Raw genomic sequence first — 21,259 nt, 5'->3', positions numbered from 1 at the left:
CATACTGTGTTTGCTAGCATATAAAACTGACCAGCATAAAAGACGCAACCCACTTTTCAAGACTTTATTTTTAGAGAAAAAAATTTAACACTTAATACATCAATTTGTGGTGTATGCACATACACAAAATATCTGTGCAATATAAATAGGAAAAAGGTACTCACATTTCAATTTTCATCCTCAGATCTGCAGAATTCATCCTCAGAAGTGAAGGAAGAAATACCTGAAGCCGTCGTGCCACAATCTGAATTCTCATTCAATAAATTATCCGGTGTACCCTCCAGTGTGTTAACTGATTCCACACTTCTTAAATGATTTAATCACTGTTTCAGTAGTTATAGAGTTCCATGAAGCATTGACCCATGCACAAACTTTAGAAATGCTAGCTCTCTTTCTCTTTCCCAGTGGCATCGTTTCGGAATCTGTAGATTGCATCCATCTGCTCCATTCCTCCTCCATAAGTCCTGTAAATGGTCTGTTGATACAGACATGTAATGGTTGAAGTAAACTAGTAATCCCTCTTGGAATTATAGCTAACTAGTCTGCAATTCATTCAATCGTTTTTAACATCTTCTGTTCTGTGAGGATGAAATTGATTCTATACCAACAGGGCAGACTTCTTTTGCGTAATAAGTCTTTTTGTGCCCTGAGTTATTAACAACAGTAGTCTTTATTCTCTTAGACTCGACATTTCTGTTGGAAGGCACATGAGAGATAACGGAGTCTCATCCGTGTTTCCATTTTGTGGAGGTTCAGGCTTTTCTCTTTTCCTTGCATTTAAGGACAAATTGATGAATTCAACAAGTTATTCTTCATACTTGGCTGGCATCTTCTGTGATATTTTTATCTTGGCCCACATAGAAAGTTGATATTTCTTCACAAATCTTTGAACGGCTTTATGTCGATCTGATAGAGTTGGCAAAACCTCTATTGGTGGATACTATTTTGCTTGATAAATGATCATTTTGGTAGAAACTGAAATTCCCACTTGTCTGTTCCTAAAATCCGAGTGCTGGGTTCTGCTTCAAGTTTTGCCATTTAACTGCTTCATTTTTCAGATTATGTTTACTGTGAGGTGCTTTCTTTAAAACATCTTCCCTGTCCCGCCAGATTCTTATCGTTTTTTTCAGTTGTGGGTGGCCCAAAATTTCTTTCTACAGCCCTGTTTCAATGCTCTTTAGAATATAGAATCACTTGCAGCTTAAATGCAACAGTATAGCAATGCCATTTTTCAGTCATAGCTTACAAATAAAACCACAATATGGTACGACACAAGTGGATCTCTACATTAAACACAACAATAACTGAAGCTTGAATAAACAATATAAAAATTGTTAATGACAGCTCATGTGCATCCATTGAATCCTATACAGTTATAATGCTCAAAATTCGGAAGGAAGCTAACAACGAATTGCTTCAAACTTAAACGTAGGAAGTTTGAGAAATGGAGCTTATAGATACCTACCGTAACTTGCTACCAACACGACACACATCCAGTTTTTGGACCTATAACCGAAGTGAAAAAAGTGTGGGGAAAATAATGGTATATTATAGTGAAATGTGTAATCCAAATTACTTTTATTGCGAAGCAATAAAATTAGGTTGGGATGAAATAACAATTTACTTATATTATATTGAAAAGTGTAATCTCAATTTGTGTGTACGCATGTGTGGGAGTGTGGGTGGGCGGGTGTGCATACGTGTGTGTGTGTGTGTGTGTGTGTGTGTGTGTGTGTGTGTGTGTGGGCGCACGCGCGCTAGCGTATTTATAGGGGAAACCAGATTAATAACAAGTTTAAGTGTATCTGTTTATTTGAAACTAAATAATGGAGATGCTATGCTGAGTCACAGATAGGCACAACAAAAAGACTGTCACAAATAAATAAAACTTTCGGCCATTACGGCCTTCGTCAAATAGATGTGTACACACACACACACACACACACACACACACACACACACGACTGCAGTCTCAGGCAACTGAAATCACTGTGTGTGTGTGTGTGTGTGTGTGTGTGTGTGTGTGTGTGTGTGTGTGTTGATGAAGTCCTTCTGTTGCTTGATAAATCAAACTAAAGGAATACATTCCAGAATCTTGCTAATTTGTAAATGGAAGAAAAGTTGATAAAGAAATGTCCTTTGAGGTTTGAATATAAATGGCCAGATCCCTCTATGGGAAGGATAAAATAGGAAAAGCTTCTCTGACACCCCAAAAAATAGTATTTCTTTCATGTGGGCTGGTTATAGATTACTGTCCTTGGTACTGTTTTTAAATCTAATTATTCCTCTAAATGTCATTGGATGAAAAAAAGTCAGCTATAATACATTAGGTATGCAGATTATTAATTTACTAACAGTTTAATCCATTTCACACTCAGTCACTATGGAAACTGCTTTTAAAGAATTTTCTGTCTGTAATTCAGAAACACCTATTTAAAGAGCATAACCAAAGCTCATACTTTCATGCTCTTTAAAAAATTAAGTATTTTTCATCTCTTTGATTTCACATATAGCCTGAGTTCTTTAACATTTCTTCCATGGGGTGATACTAAGAAATAAGAATCATTTCAAATAACTCCACATCAGTTTGTATCATTCATGGTTTGCTTTTTTTAAACTCAAATGTTGTAAATATGCTTTCAATTTCATTAACATTCAGTGCAACAGTAAAGATGTTTTCAACCTAAAGGTTGATTTTTAACACCCTTGTGCTTCATTAGGCATGATCATGTAGCTGGTGGTATGCTCTTGCCTTTATCTAGCTTTTAAACTGACTTAACAGCCAGGTGAGGAGGCCAACATGGACTCCAAAATTCATTACAACCTTTCATTTTTATAACGCATTACCAGAAGAGAAAGAGAAAGAAGGAGTAGGTAACAAAAAAATCCCAGAACTGAATGATAACTGAATCCTGAGAAATATTGTTTTTGTAGTCTGAGACTCGCGCACTGCTCAGAGGTCTCTGCACTTCATGCAGTAAACCCCAAATCAAAATCATGCTAGATCAGGGGCATTAAGATGGCAGCTCCTCCACAGTGGTGGCCCTGTGTGTGGTGCTTGTAATGCAGCCAGGGGGAAAGTACACTGCTGGCAGAAACTAAAATATTCTCAGACCTAGTAAAGGATTGAATATTGATGGACTGGAAAGATTATATATATATATATATATATATATATATATATATATATATATGTCTGAGAATATTTTAGTTTCTGTCAGCAGTGTACTTATATCTCTAAAAACAAAGATCATGTGATTTACCGAACGAAAGCGCTGGCAGGTTGATAGACACACAAACATACACACAAAATTCAAGCTTTCGCAACCAACGGTTGCTTCATCAGGAAAGAGGGAAGGAGAGGGAAAGACGAAAGGATGTGGGTTTTAAGGGAGAGGGTAAGGAGTCATTCCAATCCCGGGAGCAGAAAGACTTACCTTAGGGGGAAAAAAAGGACAGGTATACACTCGTGCGTGCACACACACACACACACACATATATATATATATATATATATATATATATATATATGAATTTTGTGTGTATGTTTGTGTTTGTTTGTGTGTCTATCGACCTGCCAGCGCTTTCGTTCGGTAAGTCACCTCATCTTTGTTTTTATATATAATTTTTCCCACGTGGAATGTTTCCTTCTATTATATTGATATATATATATATATATATATATATATATATATATATATATATATATATATATGTGTGTGTGTGTGTGTGGATACAAACACAAATATGTGTGTGTGTGTGCGTGAGGAGTGGCCCAGCAGCAGAGAATAAGCAAAGGTGTAGCAATTATAATAAAAGAAGCCCAGAAGAAAGAAATACAAGCTACAAATATATCTCAGGCAGAATTATACTGGTATGTCCGACATACTAATCTGTGTCTCTGTTGAAGGAGGGTAAGGGATAAAGATTGGAACAGTTATAGAAAAGGTTACAAAAAGTGGCAAACAGATTTGCTAATACTGGTCAGATTGTCTAAGGAGGAGGCCACTTGTGTCTGTGTGTTTATTGCTCTTCGGTTGCACCTGTGCATCCAGTGCAAATATACAATGTCTTAAAAAGGTTTAAAATGTATATTAAAAAACCTTCAGTTATATGGCGCATAATATATAAAAACCAAACATATGCAACATGTTAAGATAATGCTGAAATAAATAAATCGATCCCTTATGTTAAGTCAGATTTCAAACGGTGCAAAAGAATATCCCTCTCTCTCTCTCTCTCTCTCTCTCTCTCTCTCTCTCTCTCTCTCTGTCACACACACACACACACACACACACACACACACTTAATTGCATAGGTTCTTTTGCAGAAAGATTAATTAATAGTAGTGGATACTGAGAGATCTTGTTAAGTTGTAATGAACTGAAGATACAGAATACCTTTTTAAAGAAAGGATGTACATAATTGCATATGGGGTGCAAGAGATTTTAGATGGATAATTGATTACCTCATAAGAAATAATAAAATAGCCAAAGAGGTTGCCGATGTTAGAGTACTATCTTCTGCTGTATGAGACTGAAATGTTTGCTGGCTAGAAGAGACAAAGAAGAAATCAAGAGTGACAATAAGTAGTTCATAAAATATGTCAGCCACAACAAGAGAGTGTTAAACAACTTTTTCAAAATCTCTTTAGTATTTTAAATTAAGCAAATAAACAGTTATTCATGGTTGAAAAGCTTCAGCAGCAGGTAGGTTTTGTTGACTGTTCCAAATCCATCATAATGGAGTTAGTTTGCCTGTAGAATGGAAGACATAATAGAGGCACTAAGACCATTTATTGGAAGTAAAATTCAGTGGAGAAGACAATAAAATCACAGAGACAAATACCTACGTAGTACTTACCTTCAGGAGGTTAGATTCCAGTATTGTTGATAAATGTTTAAAAGGGAAAACACTAATCCTAGCTGTCTTCACTGAGATACAAATTAATAGTTTAAAAGCTGGGATTAATTATTATTATTATTATTATTTTTTTATTTTTTTATTTTTCAGTTTTAAATTTGTATTGGCGGAACTGGAATTTCACATTTTGAAGTTAAAAACTGGCCAGCCCTTTGTCTATATATAATTTTATATTAGACACACGTGCTCATTGTGCAGACTTTTAAATGATTCTTCATTTAGACTGAAGTTTTTCTTAGAATTAAATGTCATAAAACCCACACACAGGACTTCAAGATGGGATACAAACGTGTCATGTACACTCAAGGTTAGCTGAGGTGGTGTACTTTTTCTCCTACTGGTGGTTATCTTTCAGTTGCCACATTATTGGCATGAGTTTGGATATTGTCACTGGAGAAAGGCAGTGTGGGTTAGGCATGTGAGGTACATTGTTGTGTTGAAGAAGAGAGTCTGCCAATTGATTTCGTGGGACATAATCGATTTATCTGTGAGAGTTCGAATAAGTTGCAAGTATTTCATTGAACATTTGATGGAAATTAATATTGCTGGGTGTTGAACATACTGCTACTATATAATGAATGTAAAGTTTTGTGATCTCTTGAGAGATAGGCACTTACATCCGAACTTATATCAGGTTAACTTTGGGAGGGTTAATAATGTGATATATCTCAACTCAAGGACTAATCAAATAGAAAGAGAAATTTGTGATATATATATAGATTGGATGTGACTGACTTCAGACAGGCATTAATTGACTATTTGAAACTAAGGTCTGAGAACTGTGAAACTTGATGTCAGCCCTTTCACGGATATGGGCATACACATATGCCATGTTCTTAGAGGACCTGAATGGTTACCCAGCAGGTAGAATGTCCAGATGGCTGATGGCAAGTAGAAAGACCTGACTGCTAAGGACATTCGTGTACTTTTGGGTGTGGGAGCTGGTAAATGTGGACAGTAGAATGGTGACACTCTGTTGTTCGCATTTCAACATTTCTGCCTACACTGTTGTTATCTGCTCTTCTTTGTAATGACAAAAAATGCTACAGCTTTCATGTGGTCCTGGTTCCTACCTGCTTAAGAGTCAATCTGATACATACAGTTTGATTTCCTAACCTGCACAAAAAAAATGATACAAACGTATATAATCTGAAGATTATGAATTACCTTAATGAACTAATGCATCAGATGTTGCAACAACTGAACAGTGCTGCAAAATTCATGCAGTTTCTTAGCAACGCTTGCAGCCATGCAGAACAGAAAATGGCACGCATGACCAAGAAAATGTAATTAGATTTCCTAATCTGCAAGGTACACATGATTCACACACACATTATGTGAAAGGGCATGAATTATCCTATAGGACTGATGTATCAGATGCTACAAAAGGTGAACAGCACAGCAAAATACATGCAGTTTCTCGACTGTTTCTTGCTGCGTGGTACAGGAGACAGTCTGAGATTTAGGCGTCTTCTCTAGGAGCTGTTCACTATAAAACTATATATCTCAAAACTCATTTGTCCAATGTCAATGACATTTCAAAGGTTATAGGATTTATATTGTTGGAGTAAACCTCAGGTTATAGAATTTCTCTGAAATAACATTTCCTCAGCCCAGGATAAACATATGAGAGAGGTTGGATTAGTCTTGACACTTTCCTTTGTGGTTGTAAGAACCTGCAACCACTGTGACCTAGGACTGTGTCAGCCACCTGCCGGCAAGGCACACAGTACATTTGCCCTCTTTAGCCAGCCGGGCAAGTAGGATGCTTGACCCTGCAGCTATGAAAGATTTAAAATTTTTCTGATTTCATATTTTGCTCTCTTTGGTAATATACGATTTAAAAAAGAAAATTCGACTGTGATTGTATTCATTATATTGCGCAGTCACTTTTAGGAGCAAATGTAATCTTTGGATATGAGGCCCACCACTCATCAGTTGGTTCCTACCTGAATATTACCAAATTATAATGCTAAAAATGGATAGAGTTGTCACAAGGGGATATTTCAGTTGACATATCATTTTTGAAATACTCATTTCATGTATAGATGACAATTTCCATCTGTGGAACCAAATCATCTTAGACATGACCTGAAAAGTAACAGGACTTTATAAGTTTAAGTATTACATTGTTAAAGTGAACTGAGCCTTTTCATTTTGGCTGAGGAAAATATTGTATAGAATGTTTCCAAGCCAAAGAGAGTTGGTTACAACACTGATCAGATGATTTTATCCAGAGGCTGAGGTTTCATGTAATTTTGATCAAAATATCAGACTTCATCCTAGTTGATTGGGAGCAAGGGAACTTTTAAGAACCGCCCTCCATGATCTTGGGGTTGATTTCTCTTCCTCCAATACCATTAGTAGTGAGGCATCTCTTTCAGTTCAGATAATCTGAAATTCCAAAGATATTAATGTCTTTGCATTTTGATGGGTGGTCACAGCGAGCTTCTAAAATAGCGTCCAGCATTTTTTGTACATCTACATCTACATCTATACTCCGCGAGCCACCTTACGGTGTGTGGCGGAGGGTACTTATTGTACCACTATCTGATTCCCCCTTCCCTGTTCCATTCACGAATTGTGCGTGGGAAGAACGACTGCTTGTAAGTCTCCGTATTTGCTCTAATTTCTCGGATCTTTTCGTTGTGATCATTACGCGAGATATATGTGGGCGGTAGTAATATGTTGCCCATCTCTTCCCGGAATGTGCTCTCTCGTAATTTCGATAATAAACCTCTCCGTATTGCGTAACGCCTTTCTTGAAGTGTCCGCCACTGGAGCTTGTTCAGCATCTCCGTAACGCTCTCGCGCTGACTAAATGTCCCCATGACGAATCGCGCTGCTTTTCGCTGGATCATGTCTATCTCTTCTATTAATCCAACCTGGTAAGAGTCCCATACTGATGAGCAATACTCAAGAATCGGACGAACAAGCGTTTTGTAAGCTACTTCTTTCGTCGATGAGTCACATTTTCTTAGAATTCTTCCTATGAATCTCAACCTGGCGCCTGCTTTTCCCACTATTTGTTTTATGTGATCATTCCACTTCAGATCGCTCCGGATAGTAACTCCTAAGTATTTTACGGTCGTTACCGCTTCCAATGATTTACCACCTATGACATAATCGTACTGGAATGGATTTCTGCCCCTATGTATGCGCATTATATTACATTTATCTACGTTTAGGGAAAGCTGCCAGCTGTCGCACCATGCATTAATCCTCTGCAGGTCCTCCTGGAGTACGTACCAGTCTTCTGATGTTGCTACTTTTTTGTAGACAACCGTGTCATCTGCAAATAGCCTCACGGAGCTACCGATGTTATCAACTAAGTCATTTATGTATATTGTAAACAATAAAGGTCCTATCACGCTTCCCTGCGGTACTCCCGAAATTACCTCTACATCTGCAGATTTTGAACCGTTAAGAATGACATGTTGTGTTCTTTCTTCTAGGAAATCCTGAATCCAATCACAAACCTGGTCCGATATTCCGTAAGCTCGTATTTTTTTCACTAAACGTAAGTGCGGAACCGTATCAAATGCCTTCCTGAAGTCCAGGAATACGGCATCAATCTGCTCGCCAGTGTCTACGGCACTGTGAATTTCTTGGGCAAATAGGGCGAGCTGAGTTTCACATGATCTCTGTTTGCGGAATCCATGTTGGTTATGATGAAGGAGATTATTAGCCACTGAGCAGCAAGTAACATATTAGCCTTCCTTTCCCAAATGGAACTGCACTTGTTTTTTATTGCAGAATAGTAGTTTCTAGTGAATTCTGATTCTCTTGATGCACTCGGTGACATTATCTGTAAGTTAGTACATCAATTCTTCATTAGCAGAAATTAGTGTAAATTTAAAAAACATTTACAAATTATGCTTTCATTCCTTTGTTGTTTGTTCAAATCCTCTGAAGAACAGTAAAACACATTTTAATGTTACAGAAGCATAAAAGTCAGGGTGGTGCATCATTTCAGCTGTTAATATCCCCTCCCTCCCACTGCCCCCCCCCCCCCCAAAAAAAAATAATTAAAATACCTGTTTACTCTGTACCTTTGTGTGTGTGTGTGTGTGTGTGTGTGTGTGTGTGTGTGTGTGTGTGCTCTTTTGTTTAAATTTTCTTTTGGTGTCTCAGTACATAGCATATATTCTATATTTTCAGGAGTTTTGAAAGAAATCTGTGTGTGTGTGTTCTTTTGTTTAAATTTTCTTTTGGTGTCTCAGTACATAGCATATATTCTATATTTTCAGGAGTTTTGAAAGAAATCTGTACATCTACAAAATGCTGACAAGACTAAAACCTCCTACTCCAGTTGGTGATGCTGTACAGGTGAGGACATATTTTGATGTGCAATTGAGTGTAATGCCACTGATGTTTCAGTAATGTAATATTGTTATATGACTGGTTTACATCAGTAACAATGTATCTAGAAATTATATTCTGACAGACCATATTTAGAAACTGCAAAAATTTAATAAGACTGAGAGCTACAAAACAGTAGGTAATTAATAAGTTTTTCGTGGGCTTCCTTTTCTTATAATATTGAATAAAAAGAAAGTTGGAAAGACATAGAAAGAAGACAAATGTAACAAAGGGGAAAATGTGGCTTCATGTCATTTTGATTGTAATCACCAATTTTATATGATTGGATAAAATGTGAGAAAATTTCAGTCAGTCTCCATTGTCTCACGGTGGCTGTACATGCTTGGCTTATATAAATTAATATAACGTACAAATGGAAAGCAGAATACAGACAGAGATGTCACAGTTGACTCACATTCCATATCCTTTGTTGCTACTGAAGAAGAATGCTTGTTGCTAAAAGTGTGAAGGGGCTCTTACCATTTGTGTGTCACTGTTGGCTCAGGTATTGTTTTTGCTTTTATATAAGCACAATTTCTTTTGGTATTTCCATAAATGAAGAATTCAAGGTTATTCATAGCAATTGGAAAAAAAAGTTCTCTTGAACTTTTAGTGAAAGTATTCTGTTTCCAGTGCTACATTTAAACTGTTTGTAGCAGACCATGGAAAATAGATGCTACTTTAATTATTTGTAATATTTCTATGAATGTATGCCCATAGTACATGTTGAAAGAAAAAAGGGAGAAAAGCATGTTATTGTCATTGCTTTGAAATTTGTTTTCTTTGTTGTGAAATATCTCGGTCTACAACTTTGTATTTGCTGCTGTTGAAGTAATTTGTTAATGTTATGCCGTAACTTTATGATACGCTGTCTTGAAGTGATGTCTGACAGTGCCCTTCTTTTTCAGATCTGTAGACTCTTCTCGGTAGTCAGTATTTTTATTATTATTATTATTATTATTATTATTTCATTCAAAAGAGAATAAAACTTCCTTCATTCTATCAATAATATATACTGTTTGTGTAAACAGTTAGAATCATATCAGCAATTGAGATTACTGGCAATATTCACTGTCTACTAGAGTTAGTTGAGGTTAAAGTCATATTTTAAACATTTCCAACTCAGTATTGCTTTTGTGAATAGCCTTTCAATTAATGTTTGAGTAATTATTGCTTTGTCTCTTTGTGCTGCAATCAAACTGTAGCTGTGCAAGGTAAGCCACTGACATTACTGACAGCTTCTTTTGTATTCATTATAAAATTATTTATTTCAGTAACATTCCAAAGAGCAGGGACAAATATGACCTCTGCTATCTGAGACTTTTTAGAGTGTAGTTACTCTTTTATAAGATCATCTGCTCTCAGTAGGAAGATGACCAGAAAACTAGAGGTGTAATTACCAGAACACATACCGAAAGGAAAAAAAGAAATGAAAGAATAACCTTATGCTACCAATGATCTTTAATCTTTAGTTAGGGCAGGGTAACATTAGTGGTATATGGCAGGCAGAGCCATTTAAGTCACTCTAAACTCCACAGTGAGGGATAAAAATAATATTAAAGTAAGGAATGGTATACAATAAAGTTATCCTGATAAATTAAGTGCAGTGATAAGAAGGCAGTTAACAGGGTTCCTATCCTTACTCCTTCATATATTGTCGACCTCATGCTGTATGTTAACAGTTCATATGGCAATTTTGTCTTTATTCATTGTGATTCAGAGAAGGTCATTCGATAAAGATTCAAACCAACTTCATAAATACGTGGGGTCCTCACCAGTGTTCACGCCTGTGACTGTTTCACCTTGAACTGTTCGCTAGACCTCATCATGTGACCAAGATATTGGGGGCCGTCTGTTCTAGTTGATATGTACAATTTCTAACCTTTTCCCAGTTCTCCTCAGTATTTCACAGCTTGGAACATGATCATTTCAAAAGATGCTGACCTTTATAATATCCCACAGAAGAGACCCAAGCATAATTTTTCTGTTAAAACTGCCTTGCTACCCTACCATCCCAAAATTCGAGATGGGGGTGCAAACCAACAGGGTGATTGTTCAGATGAAGACCATACCATCGCTGTTCTAGATGTCGAGGTCGGTCTGAGGTAACCAGCGAATCCCTGAGGCAACTTTCCCTCCACTGCTATCTCCCTTGCCCTGGATGAATGACAGGGAAAAAGACAGAGAATAAATCTCACTATTGAGATGGCTTTCATACTTCAGTGGAACTTGAATGTGTTGAAGACAGATGTGGAGGAACTACATCTAGTACACTGGGGTAGACCAATGTGTATATTTCCTCATGAGAGACATTTTAAATTCTCTGAGCTATGTGGATACATTATTCATGAAATGATGACCTTAGTGGAGAGAGAGCTAAAAGTGTGGCTGTTTGCATAAACAAGACATACCCCTCATTCTCTCACTTCCTCACAACCAGCCTATAAGCAGTTGCTGTATTAGTGCATGTACATCATAAGTTAACAGTATGTCCACTCCGCATGCCCCAACGTGAGGTGTTCTACAAGAGGCTCTCAGTGAACTCCTTATGCATCTCCCCCAACCCTTCCTTCTCTGTGGTGATCTTAATGCACACAGTATGCTTTAAGGCTCTGCAACCACCTGCCCCAGGAGTACAATTTAGAGCCTTCATGTCCACACTTGCATGTTTGTTGAATGTGGGGCAGAGCAGACGCTTCAGCACGAAAATGGGGTCATTCACTGTATCAATTTCTTTGTACGATCTCTGGTCCTCGCACACAGAGCTCAGTGAAGAATGGTTGATGACTTACACTCAAGTGATCACTTCCTGATCTGGTTTCGTATTAGAGACTGCAAAAAGAGATCATGGCAACAGCTTGTGACTGTTATAAACTGCTCCACTAAGAGTGCAGATGTGAGGCAGACCATCAGAAGGATTTTGGAGGGGAGGAGAAATGTGTCTGTTGACTGCTGCGGACCAACCCATAAGACACTGGCCAGATTATGATAGCTTATTTTCCAATAATTAGTGCCACTGCCAGTCAGAATTCAGCATTCCAATGCTACAGAGTGGCTGCTGAGAGGGGCTATTGGGAGTTCAGTTCCACACTGAAGAAGAAAACGACTGTCCCTTCTCCAAGTGGTTGCTAGATTCTGTGTTATCTGCAGCTTGTGACATGGCACCTGGTCATGATGGGGTCCATCACAATATATCATGGCACCTCACAGAGTGGAGCAAAAAAATTATCCTCACCTTTTTTCACCTCATTTAGGCATACATACACTTTTCCAACTCAAGGTGAGACGCAATTTTACTTCCATTTTAAAACCTGGAAAGAATCACAAATACTTGAGTAATTGCCATTGTGTTGTCCTCATTAGTTGTGTGGAAAAGACCTTGGAGTGGACGGTCAACTGCCCCTTGTTTGTAGCCTAGAATCCAGGCAGCTCCTTGATCATTTTCTTTGTGTGAGCTCAGGATGAATCACCTTTGATAACCTGGGCCTCCTAAAAGCAGCTATGCAATGTCAGCTACTGGGTATATTTTTTGACATCAAAAATACCTACATTAATTCTTGGGGGCAAATTATCATAAGGCAGCTCCATGAATGGGGTTTTTGAGAATGTCTTCCCATCTTTATACTGTCCTTCCTCTACAATGCAATTTCAGATATCAAGTTGATGATATCGTCTCTGATCACTTTGAGCAGGAGAATGGTGTCCCTCAAGGTAGTGTTTTGTGTGTTACTGTCTCTCCCATAGCTACTAATACTATCACGTCCGTTGTTGAGTGTCCTGTTCAGTGTTCCATGTTTGTCAATGACTTCAGTCTTTTGTTGTTCTGTATTTGCGCAATGACAATGTGTCAGTTGCAACTGACTACTCAATGTCTAGAACATTGGCTAGAGAAGAGGTGTTTTAATTTTTTCCATCAAGAAGTCTCTGTGCGTTCTTTTTAACCATTGATGTTCTGTTTTAGACTTTCATGAGTTGAGGATAAGACACACGGTTTTTAATTTTAAAGACAAGTGAGTTTTCTTGGCCACACTTTTAGGACTTGAAAAGACAGTCTCTAAAAACCAATCAGTATCTTAAAATGTATTAACAACAATAGTTGCGTGGTACATATTGTATAGGTTGGTTCGCCCCTCTTATTTAAAAATGTTGGACGTGGTGGGCCACAAATGTATTTGGCTGGCCAACAAGGCCTCTAGAATGAGCCCCACACAGAGCCTTTGTGTTGAGGCTAGGAAGCAGCCACTTCATATCAGATGACAACTGTTTATGGTTCAACAGGCCTATAAAGCACTGTCCATGTCATTCACAGCTGCTTATATTCTATACCATACCATTGCTTGGCCCAACAGAAGGGCTTTTTCATAATTGACAATGAGTAATGATTCGGGTGAAGGATTGCATTTTAGAGATGGGGTGTGGCTGGTTTTAAAGTCCTATGTCCTCCTCCTTGGCTTCTACAGAGGCCCATTTTTTTTAATGTTAGATAGGAATCTCGGTTTTACTGTTGCGTATAGTGATGGATCCCAACAAGGGGACTCCTTTGGCTGTTCAGTAGCGTTTGCCAACTGTATCTTCAAGATTCACCTTCCCCCATGAATATACTGTATTTATCACAGTGCTCTATGTGATCCTGAAGGCACTGGAGCAGATGAGGGATCTTCAGGGCCAACAATTTCTAACAGAGCCAACAATTTCTCATCTTCTCCAATTCCATTAGTGTCCTACAAGCATCACATGTACCCAGCAGAAAAAATGGTCCAAGTAGTACATGCTCAACTGCTGGGTACTGGGGCTCGTGGAAATGTGGGGAAATGAGCAAGCAGACCAAGCCACCAAGGATGCCTGCAGGGACGCGAGTGACACAGTGTGCCAGTCATTTCACTGTTGCGTCAGATGTCCATGCTATTGTGGGAGGAGGGATGGGCTGGCAGTGAGAGTCTATAAGCTACAGGCAACTATCGAGCTGTGGTGTTCCTTGTGTTGGTTGCTCCAGGGGGATGAAGTGGCTCTGATCCTCCTCTGATTTGGGCACTGACCTCGTAACACATGGCTTTTTATTCTGGGAAGACGACCCCTCCAGTCTATGGTTCCTGTGGTTCACTGCACACCACATTTTAACTCCTTAGTAGCTTGTACGCTTTATTATATAACTGGGAATCAAATCCTGTGAACATTGGTAGCGGGACAGTGTGTGGTGGTGCATTGGTTGCCCACTGGACGTACATTCAGGAGGATGATGGTTCATATCCCTGTCTGGCTATCCAGAATTACACTTTCTGCTATTTCCCTAAATCGCTTCAGGTGAAAGCCGAGATGGTTCCTTTGAAAGGGGCATCACCAATTTCCTTCCCCATTCTTTCATAACCTAAGCTTGTGCTCTGTCTGTACTGATCATACTGTCAAGGGTATATAAAGTCATATCTTCCCTCCTTGGTGATGGGCTTTTTTCTAATCACACACAGTAGATTTCACCTCTGATATTGTTTTCTGTATTTAAATCATACTAATCTGCACTGCAATTCAGGCAACATAGTAAATTGTAAATTTTTCTGTGACTGGCTGTATGGACTTGCTTTCAAATGAAAGGACTATAAGGGTGTATCATATCAATGCCAGCCAGGTGAAGCACCATACACACAAACCAATATTTGCATTGATGAATGATTTACTTTTAAATGTGAATTAATATAAATACCTCGTTGAAAACTTGTATCATGAACTGTTGGTTGTTTTCTTTTAAACCATAACATACCCATATTTTATATTATGAGTTTGTTAAAAGTTGAATCTGTATCAACCAAAAGTGGTTAATTACACTTGACTAAAGTTGTGAATAACTTTTCTTTTCTAGCAAGATTCTGTTCTCGGCATGGTAAGACGACAACTGGAAAAGAATTTGTTGTGTATTTTTGTGCAAGTTAATTTTTAGATGAATAGAAATGTACTCATTCTGTAAGCTCCTGCTGACACAGTGCCAGTGGTGATTTTTGTGGAAGGTTCTCATGCTGCAGCAATAAACGAACAGAATGTGTCTTAGAAAATGAATTCTAGCAGTTCATGTTTGGCTTTGGCGTTAGGGTGCTTCCTCTATTACCTTTCATTAATGGATTGTCAGCCTGCATCGATAATAGCAATGGACATGTGATGTCTTCTGACTGTACACTGCACAGTTTGAAATTTTATGATCAGACCTTTCATAAATATTTTGAGAACTCATGAGCATATAACATATAAAGTGACATACAGTGGAGTATAAAGATTTAATGTAAACCTTAATCATGCAGTATACAGAAGCATAATTAGAGCAGCATTACCAAAATGAAAATCTTGAGAATGAAGAGATTAGATTTGAGTATGAAGTATCAATGGCATGTGACTTCTGACTATGAAAGAAGAGCTGATTAGACCAAACTTTTTGTAGTTAATTTTCAAATTAAAAAAGTTTTAAGTAAAAGCATTAGATGTACATTATGTTTCTGCCGGTAAAGAAATTTTATTGATACCAGCCAGTGACCAGTTTAGAGTATTAATCACAATGATTGGTGGCATGCATTACTGTATTGCAGAGGTAGTGAAACTTCCAGTGATCAGCTCAGAAATTTGAAATTAAGAAATGCAAAGAAGGGAAAAAAACTAAGAATTGGAAAAAGTGTGCCATCACAGCTGGTGTTTGAGTTAGAAAATAGTCCATTTCTTCCTGCCTGACTTCGCAGTTGCACTCAATTTCGTTTTAAAAAATAATTACAAACTTTTTATTGTCCACACATCTGGCATTGTGTTTGCATGAGAACTTGTTCTGATATGCTTGCTTTGGTTAATTTCTGTAGATTTGTTTTATTTTTTGTTAGTGCATATGCAGCAGCTTAACTTTTAGCAATGCATTTAGCATTTTTGCAGTGACAAGAATATTTGTAACTGTTAAACTGTGATTTCAGTGTTTCTTTTTGTGTAACTCTTTCTATGTTATTAAGAAGCATGGTCGTGCAGATATATGTGAGTCTGAGCCTGAGATTGTTATAAAATTATTTACAATAAATGATTTTTTTCTGTTTTGTGTTTAGGTATTAGCAGTATATTGTATGTACAGCTTTAAATTTTATACTCGTTATGTAGTTTCAATAATAAATATTTAGTGTACATAGGAGATCAGAGACCTGGGCACATAAAAACATGTGCCAAAAGAGTATCTCCAGATGTGAATGTGTGACTTACAAAAAATTATGTTGGTGTTGCATCATGTCCAATATATCTGTAAAATTTAATGATTTGCTATGCCATTTAGTTACAGTTTTGGATTTACTGTGATACTGTAAGTAACTGCATTTATTGTTTTCAGATTAATAAAACATATTTGTTTTATTTATTATTCTGTAGCATGAACTGAAAGTTTTGTGTAAATTATTATTGGTTCATCATGTAACTTCATGTTAGTTTGGAGGAAGTGATGATAGGGAAGTGTTTGGGCAACAAACAAGACCAAAACATGCAATAATTAAAAAATATGTTGAAGGTAAAATTGTGACTAATAATTCTAGGCAATAATTACAGGGAACAGTTTGTGAAAATGTGAGAAACATGATGAACAGAAAAGGCATTTTGAGCCTTTTTGGGAGTTAGGTTGTAAAAAAATGTACATTGCTCCATTGAATTGAATTTACATCTAAATTTATAAAATCTGTTACTGTCAAGTATTGTCTGTCACACAAGCAGCAAAATGAGTAAAGTTGGCCACTCGACAAAACCAGGCCATAGCACCAGGGCAGCATAGCTGTGTGTGTGTGTGTGTGTGTGTGTGTGTGTGTGTGTGTGTGTGTGTGTGTGTCTTCATTTTGTGTGCTTTGTCATTTCATTTCTGATTCAATTGTTATCAAGGATTTGCCAGTTTCTCAGTAATTTTGCCACTGGCTGATAGTAATGTGTCGTGTATTGCGCACCCCCCCCCCCCCCCTTCCATTCTCTCTCTCTCTCGTCCGTATGTTCCTTTATTCAAGTTCTCTTTTTCTTCTGGAAAACGAATTGTCTCTTGTTCACAGCGCAAACTATGTTGTGCTCATTACTTGCCTAATGGTATTGAACTACCCTGATGTCTTCTTATCACTTTTGACACGAAACCTCTCACAGATCTGTCATTTCGTTGGCACTAAATGGTAATACATTTGTCTTCATTGTCAGGATATTTATTTATTTATTATCTCATGACACATTTTGAGATAATCCCATCATCAAATCTATTCCATTCTATAACACCTTTACTGCCCAAACATCTTTTAGTCGCACTTGGATTGATTGCACAGTCAATTTCAGATTACTTAGGTGACAGCTAAATTTCAGTGTAACAAAATTGCATTGAAATTTCTTGCACTCATTTGTCACAACATATTCCACTAATCATCCCAACATACTTCCAGACCTTATTGGTGCAAATAGTTTCTTGTATTGGTATTACACCACTGGCCATTCACTTCTTGCCCTCCAAAAAATCATTATTTTGGTTGTGTACTCGCATACCTTCTTGAGGGTTTAATCTCCAAAAACAAATTTGAAAGTAAATTCAGGAAAGATGTTTTGACTAATCGTTGCTTCATTCACCTAGAGACATTGTGTGCTGAAACAGTGGAATTCTGTCACCTAATGAAAGTTCAGGTGAAGTGTGTAAATTTTGTAAATCATCAAGGTGTAAAGCATCACCACTTAAAAATATTTCTTAAATGTATGGAAGTGGAGTGTGGGGACCAAGGGGGCATACCTGACCACAGCCCAAATTGCTTAGTTGGGCATAAGTTTGTTATGTTTTCTTTGCTGTTTGTCAGAATGTTTTCCTTTTTCTCTTAATGAAAGTCTTAAATATTAAAATAGGTATCAGACTTAGTGTTTGTGGAAGATATAACTATGCATTTGAAAAGCATCATAACAACTAAAATTTTTTCCTGTAAGCCAGTGAACAGTTTACAGTTAACATTCATGTCAAAGGAGTAATGTTGATGAAAAATCTGCATGAAGAATGGAAATTTAATACTATTCATCTGTCTGCCTTCTTTAAAATTACGTGCTAGAACCAAGAGTTCAGTGTTTTGAAAATGAAATTGTTTAGAATTCCTATCACTGCCAGAACAGTAAGAAGAAATATAATTGTAGAATTCAACTTAGCTGAAATATAGATTCTACAATATGCTGAACTTGCCATAATTTTATCGTTCATTAGAGCCAAAAAAGTGAAAAAGATGAGAAGTGCCACTGTGCAGGTCTATTTGATTCCTCACTGCAAATGAGAATACTTGACAGGGTAGTGTGTGCTCTGCAGCTCACTATTTGGAAATTAAAAATTCCTATTATATGACAGTGCTGGAACAATCTAGTTGAGTTCCGTGGTTTTATGGATAAATTTCAAATTTGTCCTTGAGGTGTATATACTTCTGCTGTACCGTTTGTCACTATTTCAGTATCTGGTTTGTTTGTTATTCAAATAGTGATACAGTAAGATGTCTGGCAGAGATAGTACAGATTTTCTACTCAAAAACCATGCATGAGCATTAGTATTATTTCTGTTACAGTGTATGTGCACTTTCCATCAAAATTGTGTAATTTGATTCAATGTCAATAAGAAGGAGACTAATGTTTGATAATTATTCTTACAAGGTTTGACAGATTTTGATCGGCTACTAATTAGAGAAAAGTGATGCTGAGAAATTAAGTTTTCTTGCTAGAATGGGAATGTAGGTACTTCATCTCCCCTGAGTCCACGTAGGAAAACTATCATTGATCTACTAGAGCAGTACGGCATAGTTGAAGTTTCGAGATGTAAATTATTTCATGTGTAATTTCTCTCTATGATCAGGATGCTTAAAAAACAATGTACTTACTAGTGTTTTGTAATGGTGACATACATGCACTTACATCATTGTCAGGTAAAGTATTCTATCATATCACTGCAGTAAACAGGAGTGTAACAATACCAGAGAAGGAAAGTTGCTGCTCACCATATAGAGGAGATGCTGAGTCGCGATAGGCGCAACAAAAAGATTGACACAATTATAGCTTTCGGCCAAAGGCCTTTGTCAGTAGTACACACACACACACACACACACACACACACACACACACACACACACACACACACACACACACACACAAAACTTGCACACATGTCTTGTGTGAATCTTTTGCCGGCCGGAGTGTCCGTGCGGTTCTAGGCGCTACAGTCTGGAACCGAGCCACTGCTCCGGTCGCAGGTTCGAATCCTGCCTCAGGCATGGATCTGTGTGATGTCCTTAGGTTAGTTAGGTTTAATTAGTTTTAAGTTCTAGGCGACTGATGACCTCATAAGTTGAGTCGCATAGTACTCAAAGCCTTTTTTTAATCGCGACTCAGCATCTCCACTGTATGGTGAGTAGCAACTTTCCTGGTATTGTTACATTCCATCCAGTAAACAGGAGTATTAGTTATATTGTCACATAGAAGAAGGTGTAATTAGGTGACTGGTAATTAGGTGACTGTGCCACTCAGCTTCTTTTGTGACAATATCAGTGTTGTGGCAGCCACGGTTGCAGTTATGAGTGACAGGTGAGGAAGGGGGAGATTGCACCCGGCAAGGAACAGAAGAGGGCAGCTGCTATCTCCCCTCACCTGCCCTTTCCTCGTAAACTCTCTGCAAGGAAAAAAAAAAAATCACCTACACCTACTGAAAACTCTGAATCTGCCCTGCTACACAAAGCCAGGTGAAACAACTCAGTTTCAGTTTGACTGAAACCAGAACACGCAATCAAATAGATATGTAGTTGTGAGTAAATTTTTGAATTTTTGACATGAAATCTCAAAACTGTTTCATCGTTCGGCACTATTCTCTTTGATAGTGATTTTGAGTTCTAAAATCTTCCAGTAGCATTGCACTGTCAATCCACAATTTTATTTCATGTGTTACCATCTAATGTCAGCTACCACACACACACCATTCATTCACACAAGCAAGCATTTCTCATGCACACATGACCACCAACTCTGGCAGCTCGGGCCAGAATTCAACAATCACTTGGGACGGAAGCAGCAATATGGACGGGATGGGACAGAGAAGGGGAAGGGATAGCAGTGTATGGGTGGGATAAGAGGGGAGCACTGTCTGGCTGAGTGTGCAGGACTGGAATGCCAACAGGTGTGCCGCAGCAGGTTGTAGGGCAGGGAGGTGGGGAAAATTGATTGAAAAAGGAGAGGAGTGGGAAAAGATGGATGGGTGCATTGCCAGAGGGTGGGAGATGAGAATGGGGAGGAGGTGGTGATAGGACAGATGGGGGTGGATACTGTTGGGTGGAGGGTGTGGGGACAGTATATTATCTTAGGTTGAGGCCAGGATAATCACAGGATGACTCCCATCTGCACATTTCAGAAAAACTGGTTCTGTAGGTAAGGATCCAGATGGCTTGGGTAGTGAAGCAGCCATTGAAATCAAGCATGTTAAGTTCAGCTGCATGTTGTGCCACAGGGTGGTCTACTTTGCTCTTGGCCACAGTTTGGCATGGCTGTTTCATCCTGGTGGACTGCTGGTTGGTAGCCACTCAATATAAAAAGCTGTGCAATGATTGGAGCAGAGCTGCTAATGACAGAGCTGCTTTCACAGGTGTCCTGGCCCCTGATAGGGTGAGATAAACCTGTGACAGAACTTGAATAGGAAGTGTTCTAGCTGTGTCAGCTACAGACCTGTTTGCAGACTATGTCTGTGGGATGGCGCCTGTCTGTAAAGGTGTTGATGAGATCCTCTGCATACTGAGCAAGAGTTGCTGCAGATAATGCTGTTCCCGGGTGGCCAAGTTGTATGTTAGGGATTTTTTGGTGTAAAAGTGTTGACAACTATCAAAATGCAGGCACTGTTGGCAGTCGGTTGGTTTAACGTCGGCAGAAGTGCGGATGGAGTCATAAGAAAAGGTGTGGTCAACGTCTAGGATGTTGGCACAGTGGGTTGAGGAGGACCAGGTAGCCACTGCAG

The 21,259-nt window shown here is 38.2% G+C and overlaps 1 protein-coding gene across 3 annotated transcripts in view; it reads left to right on the top strand.

Annotated features, from left to right (window-relative positions):
- Positions 1–21,259, top strand: part of LOC124599998 (ATP-dependent 6-phosphofructokinase) — a 78,506-nt gene that overhangs the window by 41,571 nt on the left and 15,676 nt on the right. For 2 of the 3 annotated variants that reach the window (XR_006978571.1, XM_047136125.1), the window contains exons 9-10: positions 9,174–9,252; positions 15,137–15,157. Coding sequence is in view for 1 of the 3 variants with exons in the window: in XM_047136125.1 (XP_046992081.1) it covers positions 9,174–9,252; positions 15,137–15,157 (100 nt within the window). In the remaining 2 variants the exon portion in view is untranslated. The remainder of the gene's footprint in view (positions 1–9,173; positions 9,253–15,136; positions 15,158–21,259) is intronic. The other variant, XR_006978572.1, reaches the window with a different exon arrangement.

The sequence above is a fragment of the Schistocerca americana genome, chromosome 1 (genome assembly GCF_021461395.2).
Source record: "Schistocerca americana isolate TAMUIC-IGC-003095 chromosome 1, iqSchAmer2.1, whole genome shotgun sequence".
Classification (NCBI taxonomy): domain Eukaryota; kingdom Metazoa; phylum Arthropoda; class Insecta; order Orthoptera; family Acrididae; genus Schistocerca; species Schistocerca americana.
This window is presented reverse-complemented; position numbering and strand designations above follow the sequence as displayed.